At 41.9% G+C, this 11,137-nt stretch overlaps 1 protein-coding gene across 2 annotated transcripts; it reads right to left on the bottom strand.

Annotated features, from left to right (window-relative positions):
- Positions 1-123: 123 nt before the first annotated feature.
- Positions 124-8,838, bottom strand: fam117aa (family with sequence similarity 117 member Aa). Of its 2 annotated transcripts, XM_010744965.3 has the most exons (8): positions 8,237-8,838; positions 6,733-6,878; positions 4,225-4,320; positions 3,909-4,022; positions 3,026-3,142; positions 2,646-2,871; positions 2,351-2,525; positions 124-1,447 (listed from the first exon to the last, which is right to left on the bottom strand). In XM_010744965.3, exons 1-8 carry the CDS (start codon positions 8,358-8,360, stop codon positions 1,234-1,236), a joined length of 1,212 nt encoding a protein of 403 aa, XP_010743267.2. In that variant the 5' UTR covers positions 8,361-8,838; the 3' UTR covers positions 124-1,233. The 2 variants fall into 2 exon arrangements, with proteins under 2 accessions (XP_010743267.2, XP_019130645.2); XM_019275100.2 differs by lacking the exons at positions 6,733-6,878; positions 8,237-8,838 and adding an exon at positions 4,847-5,452.
- Positions 8,839-11,137: the final 2,299 nt, after the last annotated feature.

The following is an 11,137-nucleotide window of genomic DNA, read 5'->3' as shown; positions in this document are numbered from 1 at the left end:
TATCGACCAATCACAAACGGGTTCGGCTAAAAAGGGGCGGTGCTTAGGTTTAAAAACCACAAATCCACGTGTCAAAGGACGAGCACAACAACAAGAGGAAAACACAATGTATCTGAACGCCCAGACAGTTTGGTTATTTTATTCTCCTCAATGGCAACAACACACTAAACATCTTTGATTGTTATCATCCTGAACATGTATGAAGACAGGGCTGACAAATATTAAATGTATCAGCTTATTATTTTCACTGTAGAGTATGTTTTGAATCAGCGTTGCATAGGATCATGGTGACGAAGGCAGTGTGTTATCCATTTGAACATCAACTCGAGCAGAGGGAATCTACCTCTTCAATATCAAAGTGATATCGAAAAGCTTTAATGCTGCAAAAGAGTCTCAGATCAAACACCAACTCATTTTGAGAACATTGCAACAGTTCGAACGACGCCTGCTGTAGGCAAGTAAAGCTAATAAAACATCCATTCCTGCTTATAAATCACCAAAGTATAAACGGAAATACAGGTTTGATTTCTTCAGTGAGAACAAAAACAGTATCACAAGCCTCGTTTGTAACTCGTTACAAAGATACAAAAATAAACATCTTCCTAGAAATACATCTGTAGAAAAGTAGGCCAACATAAACTATAGGCCGAAAAAATATTTCTCTTCAGCCGACCGGTTTTAAGAAATGTCAAGAACAAACCTATCAAGTACGTTGTCTCAAGCTGTAAGTTCATCTAAATGTAACAACTCTTTACTAGGATATTAATCAATAGTAAAGGACAGTAAGAGAGTGATGCGCAAGTGTTCTAAGTGCTCGGGTTTTTGACTGCTGACGCTAAAACCATAAACAGTTTGATCAAAAAACAATGTCAAAAACTCAGTCAAATATACAACCTTTCCAGCTTTTTTCAACATTTCCAGAACTCCGGTCCTGTATTCTAATCCATAGCCCATACGGGGAATCCTGGGACAATTTAAGTGCTGATGAGGTAAAATATCAGCGGAATCCAAGCATCCTGCAGGTGGAAATAATCAGTAAAGCAGTTAATCTAGAGTATGATAGAGAGTATGATGAAGAGGATGATAAAAGGCTTACAGTCATAAAGTCTCTTATTTTGATCACAGTGATCATGGCATGTTACAGCAGTGATGAGTCAGGTAACCACGGTTATGTGTTGCCGGCCCAGTGCAGTGTGGTTTAAGTCCTGAGAGGCTCTGCTCAGTTATCCTTCTCTACTGCATACCCAGGTGCCTGGTGGGAGAGGCCTGACCTGGGCAGCCGGTGACCGGAGACACTGACAGTCCGCGGAAGAGGAGGTCCATGGAGGGCAGTAGGGGCTTCAGAAGACTGACGGGGCAGAAAGCGGAGCCTCCATGGGGGGTGAAGTTGACTTTATTTGGGTCAGGGCAGGATGGCTGGAGGAGAGGTTCATCCTGACAGACAGACCTGGTGGTAAAGAGATGGAGAGAGTAGTTGGCATGTACCCCAGGATACTGGATGATTAAGACCAACTAAAGCCACAGTTATGAAATCATAATAACAACTGCAACTAACAATTATTTTTATGAATTTTTTTTTTTTGATAAATTGTTTAGTCTATAACATGACCGAATATAGTGCAAAGTGTAATTTAAGTTCCCATAGGACACATCAAGTGAGTGAATAAAAAATAAAAAAAAATCTATTTTATAATGTATACATGATTATAAATTAAGCTGTAATTTCTGATATAGTCTGGGAAACAATTTCAACATTAGAAATCTTTAGATGTGCACAAATAAAAAAGGATTAAAAAGTTTCAACTGATGCTGTAACTACAGACACATGGACAAATGCAATAATTATTTTAGTTAGCAAATAATCTGTTGATCAAAGTTTTGATTAATTGATGAACTAATTGGTCTCTAAAATATAACAAAATAGTATCTTTCTTTGTAGAACCAAACCCAACGTGATAAAACTAAGTTATATAAAACAGAGAGAAGCAACAAATCACACCTTTTGAAGTGAATATTTCACTTTGATAAAAGATTTTGTCAATCGGTTATTTCAATCGCAATCTGAAAATGGCTGCAGGCCCATGAGCAGCATTAATAGAAATTGACATCATGTAAATGATATGTTTATACATTAACAGTCATCTTCTGCCAACCTATGGTGTATCACTGGTAAGATACGTTTAAAATTTGTGTGTGACATTTTGGTTTGATCCAGTCTTGATTTAGAGCTTTAATGATTTGCTCTGCTGGTACTTGAGGGGGGCTTTGGTGGCCGCTTACTGCAGCCATAGTGAATGCTTACATTTGTTACACGATCTGTGCATGATGGGTCTAAAAAGTGTTCACTTACGATGCCTCCTCGCATACTCGTACTCGCTCGCAGCCTTCTGGTGGCTGACGCTGGAAGGAGCAGGTTTTGTTGGGACGAGGAGAGGAGGAGCAGGGCTGCAGCAGAGGAGGATCCAGTGCAAATGAGGGAAGTGATGTCGACGGAGAGGGACAAAGGGTCTCACAGTCAACCGGCTCTGCATGCAAGAACAGGAATATCCAAACTTTTATTAAAAAATACCTTCAACAAATACACAATGAAAGTTAGATGTAGCTATAACTGTTCACAGTTTCACAAAGATGTAAAGTCGTCTAACCTGGCTCTCCCATGGGACAGGGAGACTGTGATGGAGACAAAAGAGATGGGTTCAGTGGACAAGGGGAATTCGAAGGTGACAGAAGTGATGGGTCTAAAGGACAGGGGGACTGAGACGGAGACAGGAGGGAAGGATCCAAGGGGCCCGGGGAGGGCTCACTCTGAGAGCCACTGCTGCATCTTTGGACAGGAACAGGTGCCCTGTGACCATCTGGGATATCCAAAATCTGAAATATTCAGGAGGAAACAAGTGATCACTAGACTGCTTCTGCTATTATCAAAATAATTATTTGAATATCTTAATAAAAAACAAAGATGGCTGTGGTGAGATCGACGTTTATTTTGTTACTCTTAAAAAATAAACAAATTATCGAAGCTTACATCATGCTGATCATCAGGTTTCTCAGAAACAAACACCTCCTCCAGCTCCAGGTTTAGGCCTTCAACACTACGTCGCAGCCGCGGGGCGAGTCTGTTCAATGGCATCATGGGTGTTGTCTGCAGAAAAGGTTAAATATAGGCAAATGGAGAGAAAGAGAGAGAGAGTGTTAAGTTAAAGATACTTTCCTCACTTGTACGAAATTGTGGTGTGGTGTTCTCGTTCTGTGCCTCCTATCTATTAGTCATCATAAGCACATTATCACAGCATCACAGACGCACAAGGTGCATATAAACAGTTACTGTTGTTGTTGGCAAATATACACTGTTTCACACAGCTGCATGAAAACTGGGCGTGTAGTTGAATTATCACTAAGCATCGATGTGAACTGGACTGAACTGGTTATATGTGTGTTGTTGGGACATGCATAACCTGTTGAAAAATGCACACAGGCTTGTATTGTTATTACTGAACATCCAACATGCAACCGTGACGTGTGTGTGTGTGTGTGTGTGTGCGTGTGTGTGTGTGTGTGTGTAATAATAATAATAATTTATTATTTCTATTAGTTTGTTTTTTTTAGTTTTTTTTAGAGTGTTCCACCTTCTGATGTCTGATGCCCCCCTCCCAATGTCAGACTGAAGATTTCACCCTTGGCACAGTACGATACGCTGGTTTCAAATTGTCTTCCTGTGACAGCGTGTCAGTAACACAGGAGCTTCGATGACAGCAGTTCCTAAGAAAAGCACTGGTGTTTTTTATATCCCTGTTACTAAGCTCTTCCTAGTCTGCCTGTGGAAGTGGACAGTTTGGCATCACTCGTGAGAACTTTGCTCTTTGTGTCTTTAGCCCACATGTCATCAAAAGATAAAAGAGCTGGGCTACCTGAGTGATGCCTGCTGCATGACCTGCTGGTAGGGGGTGGTGAGGAAGCTCATATCCTGCTGAGGGAGGGGCATGACGGGAGCGCTTCTGCAACTGGTGCCTCAGCTTTGCCACCTGGGGGCAGAGTGGAGAGGAAAAATGATTCAAGAGTCACTATGATTCATTCTGATAAAGGGAGAGGTTACACACTTTTCCCCTTAGGGCCTGTTAATATTTCATGCTATGAGTAGGAGGTTGCCAAGTAAAGGCCATGAGTAGGAGTGACAACAGAACAACTGATTAATGAACTGCTATAGCGATGAACTGAAGTACTTGCCTCCCTCAGGTGCTCTGCACTGCCCCACGAAGCTGAGCGCTTGTGCCTGCTGCCACTTCTCCTTCCTCGGGTCTCTTCGGCCCAGGAACTTGGAGTCTTTGAAAAAGATTATTATCACAGTGTGGTGAATAAAGACTCCAGTGTTTGTCTATCAAACCTTTGGGCCCTGTGGCACTTTTTTGGCAGTAATTCTGGCTGACACAGCAGGGCTGACCTTTTGAACGCCTCTTCCATTTTCTGTTAAACCCAGCGAACTCCAATCAACACAACAACTTTATAGTACAACACAGAAGTGGAGCCCCACAGCTGTCATGCACACCTGCCTCACAACAGCTGTACAGAGGAAGGCGACGAGAAAACCACTCTGAGCTGCAAAACAGCCCCGCTTCCACGCACACACATAAGAAAACATCCAAACCACATCATTGTAAAGACTATAAATAAAGTGCAAGTATCAGCATTCAACACCTCAGTGCACTTACACACAATACAGTAACCCCTGTTATTCACAAAGTCACGTACTGTAGAGGAAAAACAACTAAGACAAACAGCAGACAAGCAGACTTCTCCTTTTGTCAATCAAAGCTCCATTAACATTTTACTTTTACTCATATGACCATACCAATTTCTTCACATTGACTCTTGATCTTCTACCAGAGGGCGTCTGGTTGACCGTGTCCGGCTGCTGGTTGGGAGCAGACGGCTGGCAGTTCATCGTCACCGGGTGAAACCCAGGTTTGTGTTGACCCGCAGGATCCGATACTCACAGTTCTGCTGCCTTCAACGCCCCACGAGTCAAATGCTTCACACACTTTTAAACAATCTGATCCATTCACTGGTGTCCATGCCGTTCATATGGCAGCTAACATGGCAGACAGTCATTCAGCTCTCACTGCCTGCAGTGTGGCTATGTCATAGTTTTTAGTCCCCGGCCAAAAAACACAATCTGTTCTTAAGGTGTCAGCCTCACAACTCAGAGAAATCCTCCTCCTGGTGCCATAACTGCCTGCAGATAAACACCAACACAATCTCCTGCCCTCAACTCGTAAGTAGTCCATCGCCTGGCCAAATAAGTCAGAACGCAGTATGAGTCAGTCATACAGTGACATCGGTGTAGAGTTACAGCTGCCAACCCCCCTCAATCATCCAAAACACGAAGAGTGGGGATCATGGGACACAAACCTAAAAAAAGACTCAAAGGTAGCAGACCATTTGGTCTGGCATAGCTAGTGTTTCCAGCTCATTAATGTGTACTAAATTCTTGTTTGCGATATGCCCACTGTAATATGAATAGGCCTGCAACTAATGATTATTTATTAATTCTTTTCTTGTCCTTTATTTTATTCTTGACTCATCAATTAATTCATTCTGTCTGCAAAATGTCAGATACCAAGTAAAAAAGGCCCATTCCAATTTTGAAATTGCCTTATTGATCCATTCCAAGAAATTAAGAAATTATAATAATAAGTATAATATAGAAAAGCAGTAAATCCTCACATTTGAAAGGCTGGAAGCAGGACAATATTTGGCATTCTTTATTAATGCCTTATACATTTACTTATTTACTATATACAATTAACTATTAATCGGCAAACTAAACAGACTAATTATTTCAGTGGTTAACAGAAACAACTCGCATTTTAAGGCCATCTACTGATCCTGGTATAAATACTGCCTTACACATTTTCTATTTCAAACTGCGGACATCTGCAGAATTACACCACAGTTAAAGAGGATAAACTACAGTTATGATTTGATTTTATTATCTTTGATAGATAGTGGCGTTTTATATAATCTGATCTCTCTAATAATCTAATGATCTTTGTGCGATTTGCAGAAAAGTTGGGGAAGGGCAATAATATGCCTAATGAACGATGAACTGGCAGTGAACCATCAGTTATATCATCTTAAGTAATACAGAGGAACCATGGCAGAAAGAGGTGCTTGGTGGGGCGGTGGTGCATGTGTGGTTGAGGAGAGTGCTGGGGGATGGGGTGTCTGTATAATGAGGTCAGGAGGGGTTTGTTCCTCACAATGGAGGCAAAGGGGGTTCGCCTCGGGTTTAAACTGTGTCAGGAGCGAAGACGAAGCTGCGGAGCTTGGTGATGTTAGTCGGGGCTTTGTGCACTAGTTAGGAGCAGATACAGTCGAGGGGGGAGCGAGGGAAGAACAGCAGAGTTTTAAGAAGAACAAAAAAGACTATTTCCAGTTGGCTGCCTTCTACCCGCAGCGTCGAACTGGAACCACCAGACACCTGCAGAGCCAACATCAGATATCTTGTCCTCTATAGAAATTCTTAACATACAAAAAGAGCAGAGAGAACATTTGGTCCCATGTCTGCTTTTTCTTCTGAGACATGAAGCAACAGGTTTTATGGGAAAAGTGTTCTTACACCGGCAGTGGCACAGGCATAACATTTATTAACTTGGGCCTGGTTTTATTTAATCACAGTAATTACACCAAGGTATCACAACTAATTTGACAGTGTCATAATATATGAATATTCACCTGCGTGGCTTTGTCGTTGACACAGGTAACAGCCAAGCTCTCTGCTTCTTTGGGCCACTGTCCCTGCAGATAGGGTCCAACGATGGCATCCAAAGAAAGAGTTCGGCGGATGGTGGGTTTGGGTGGGCGAGCTGCGGTCCTGTCAGCTTGTGGAAACAGAAATAAAAAAACACATTCATTCATTCAGTGGGCACGTCTGAGTTGTGCGAGTTAACTCTGTACTTGTCAAAACAATGTCTGTCTCGCAAAAGTTCTAAAAACTTGAGCCTGTGTGATCATGTTGAGCTAGTAACACTGCATGTGACATGTATATGTATAAAAAAACTCTCTTTAAGAGGCTAAACAGTATTTTAACAGCAGTGGTTCTTGTTCACAAAATTGCTCCCAGGCTTCCTCTTCACCAATAAGCATGCAAGCGTGCAGAGTTGTGTGTGTGCATGTTGGCAGCTCTTTGTAATCTCTGGCAGGTGTGGACCATGCCTTTGACCTGGAGCAAAGCCATCAAACTACACAACACTGGCAACAGTAGTATATCAACCATGCACCTAACACACAGACACGCACAAACATACGCAGTGCGCTGTCATCAGGCCAAGTTGCAGGGCAGACAGGATGTATAAATAAACAGCACCACACGCAGATGTGACTCTCATGGATACAGTTAAAGAACAACACACTCAAAGTAAAACAAAGAGCCGCTGCTGTGTTGGCATGAAGCATGCAGCAGAGGTCAGAGTGCAAAGGGGCGACTGAGAGTCCAAATAACATTATGAGAACAGTGTTATGTTTCAGGGTTAGCAGCCTTTATTGTTGACTCAACTTTCTCATAGCATGTTGGAATTGTACTTTTCAGACCAAATCAGGAGAGCGAGTCACACTGACGCAGTTTGTTCCCTCAATTTTTCTTTTCAATAACCACTCTAGTCATCAAATCAAGCCAACAAATTGTTGTTCTACTTTTCCCAAATAAAGTGTGAATCAATCATTTCTGTACGAGGACAAGTTCAAATGTAAGATTCAAAACTGGTTTTACACTAATAACTGTATTAATGATTAATCTGCTCAGTTGTTTTGTCTATAAAATATCCATCAAATCAGACCCATCATTTTCATACAGCCTCAGGTTTTGTCTGACCAACAGTCGGACATCTCAGATAAAGATAAAAGACAGAGAAAGGCAGCACCAGATAAGCTTTTTTTTTCTTTTTCAGGAAAAAATATTCAAATTGAATAATTGATTATCAAAATAGTGCTGATTCATTTTCTGTGAACTGATCACCAACTTTCTTCTGTGCCACAATGAAGAGAAGAAGAAGTGATAGGAAGAGAAATCAGCTTTGAACCCACTCTAGATCACACACACGCCCTTCACTATGAAAAAACATACTTTCTAAAAGCAGATAATCATGATAACGTGACACCAAATAAACTTTTCAGATCTGGACCACATGGAAGTGAATGCACATTTAAACCCCCCTCCTCCTCCTCCTCCGTGTGTATTTACCCATCTTGACCTCTCTGCAGAGGAGAGCTGAGCCCCTTTGGAGTTGGTATGGGACTGTGGCTCTGAGGGGCTGCAGGCTGGGGTTGCTGCACCCCCGAGGTGCTGCTCCACTTCTGCCCGACATCCCCCACTCCCAGCTCCCACAGACGAGGCTCCGCTTATGAAAACACACACACACACACACACACACACACACACACGGCTTTGCTTTGCTTCTTGTTCCCGTCGTTCACTGCAACTCTGCACGGCGGTTCCCTTTCTCTTTCTGTGTGTGTGTCCACATTCACATCATCCACAATGATGATCCGAAGCTCTGATCGGACCTCCTGTTGGGCACCCAGCTTTCTTTTGTTATGATGACCATGATTTTTTTTTTTTTTTGGTTGCTTCACAGCTTACATTCGGGTTGAAGAAGAAAAAAAAAAAGTAGAGACGAGCTGAGTAAACGCTGCAGTTTAACGCATCTTATTCTCTGACGCGCAATCCTTCATGCTGCAGTCTGAAGAGGACACCAGCAGAGACTACGCGGTGCTTTCACGGACTGGCTGCTTGTTTCCCCTTTTCTGCAAAGTGACAACAGCTCCAGCTCAACCTGTGCAACTATCTCGTGTAGTATATCGTTCCAGGGAAGGGGCGACCTGGTTGGTTGCTGCAGAATACTACTGAGCACTTATTGGTCATTGCATCCATCTGTCTGTCTCCTAAAGGGAAACCCCTCCCAAAACTTAAAGTTCCCATCCACTTTGTTGAGATTTTTTTTTTTCCTCCACTACCTCTGGCCCCTCCTTCCCTTCACCCCACGTCTAAACCCTGGCTCTATTCACAGTGTGTGTGTGGTCTCCAAAGTGTGGTTCAGGGACCCCTAAAGGTCACTGCAGGGGCTCAGAGGGGCAAAACTTCAGTATATTTTCATATGGTATTTGGAGGAAAAATGGTCACTTTCCTCAAGGTGTATAGTTCAAGCAAGTTCTAACAATATAATATAGTCTCACAACAAATGCTTTTCCTAGTTAAACACTCACAATAAGCTGTTTGTGCCATTTAAACCATGTTTTGCTTAGATTTATTAATATTGCTGTAATAACCCTTTTCATACAAACGTTGCATTGTGTTTTGTAGACAGTAATGAGTGCATTAAAACATATCAATAATGCTTTGATGCATATTTTTCTATCCATCCATCAGCCACAAACACAATCGCAATGAAGGCTCAGGCTGTATAGATATTGTTTTTGAACAGTTTTCTATCTTAGCACTGTAATACCACATGCATACTCTCATTAGAACTTAGAAACAGAAGCTTAATTAAGTCCTAAGCACATCTCAATGTGTACCAGGTTATAGCATCATGTAAAAATCACATTTAAAATGATGCTAGCTGTTTTGGTGGCATGACTAAAGCGTTCACACACATTGTCTTACTCTGTTCACTGTGGTGGGATGTGGTGCTCTCTGAAAGGCGCTGTGGCTAAGCAAACAGCAAGCCATGTCCCCGCTCAACAACATGGCAACGCTCTTCTATGTGCAGCAAAAAGCCATCACTCTCTAAGAGTAAAGAGATCATGATTAATCAGGGGTAACCACATGAAGAAAACAAAAGCAAGAAGTTGAAAAAGTCTTTCATTTAAAACCCACACGATGCTACTACATTTTTTTTCCCATCCCTGATCACAAGGAGGTCAGGGTGTGCCATAAATCAACAGCCTAGCAGGTGGTAGGGGCTTCAGCATCGTGATAAAGAAAACTTCAGCAGGGTGGGTGCTTCTAGGGTTCACTGAAATGTTATGGCTCACTCAAAGAATGTTTTGATCCATCTGTTGGAATCATCTTTATAGATGTATTTTGATAATTTAGCTTTAAGTTTTTCCCTGTGAGACCCTCAAGGCTGTTTTTAGGGATTAATGAGCATTGTGGGTACTCATTCAATGTTACACAGTATCATGTTAGACCACAAGATGGAGCCAGAGCATGTGTCCTGTGCAACCACCTGCTCAATCCAACATCTCCATTAACCTCCTGTCATAGAAACCACTTTTTAAAATCGTATTTCTGTCTCTAAATAGTCATAAATGACTCTCTGTAAAGTGTTGTGATCTACACAAACAGACACACATAATGGAAAAAGAAAGTTTATTGCAACAAAAAACAAACAAAACCCAATGTATGCGCGTGTAAACAGAACATACTGCTGTACAGGAAACAAAAATATTAAACGTACGTGGTAGCGTAGGATTTGATAGATTCAATAAATAGCTGCACAGATTTGAACGAACTGAAACAGTGTTTGATTACTCAAGCAGGAATGATATGCACTTTCAGGGGTGGCAGACCCCAGACACCATTCAGTCACACATAAAACATACTTCTCAGTGCTATGTCACTTTAAGGACAGTGTGTAAAAACCCATCCTTCACTTTAAAAGGGATAATCCTTATCTCGTAAAATGGTCATCACATCTCTCTTTGCAAGCGGCTGCATCCAAAGAGCTGTAAGTGCTGTTTTGGTTACATTTTGACAAGAAAACTCAATAAAAACAGGCCGGAACAGTGCACAAACACACAACTGTGTCACAGGAAGAATACTGATGTTCAAATAAGGAGCAAGATGGGAATATAATTTAAGGAAATGAAAAGAAATCTGACAGAAGTTTGCAGAGAAATTGCATGATTGTGGATGAAGGGATTCACAGACAAAGTACAAAGTGGCTGTGGGAGATTGTGAGAGAAGAGTCAAGCGGATAAGGCGAGGAGAAGGGAAAGAACCAAAAGAGATGGATCCTTTCAGCTTCATGATGACTTCACTCTCATGTGTACAAAAATACAGAGATGGTGTCATGACTTTCCTGTTGTATTCTCACGGAACTGTTGATGGTCTGGGAGCAGGTTTTGGTCAGGTTTTTTT

The sequence above is a fragment of the Larimichthys crocea genome, chromosome XII, assembly GCF_000972845.2.
Source record: "Larimichthys crocea isolate SSNF chromosome XII, L_crocea_2.0, whole genome shotgun sequence".
Lineage (NCBI taxonomy): Eukaryota > Metazoa > Chordata > Actinopteri > Sciaenidae > Larimichthys > Larimichthys crocea.
This window is presented reverse-complemented; position numbering and strand designations above follow the sequence as displayed.

Bases quoted from the DNA above. Each gene is read 5' to 3' on its own strand.
- fam117aa (XM_010744965.3), bottom strand. From the start codon at position 8,360: ATGTCGGGCAGAAGTGGAGCAGCACCTCGGGGGTGCAGCAACCCCAGC. The intron at 3,143-3,908 runs GTAGCCCAGCTC...CCTTTTCTGCAG, and splicing joins ATGCAGCAGGCATCACTCAG to ACAACACCCATGATGCCATT. The intron at 2,872-3,025 runs GTAAGCTTCGAT...TGAATATTTCAG, and splicing joins AACCTGATGATCAGCATGAT to ATTTTGGATATCCCAGATGG.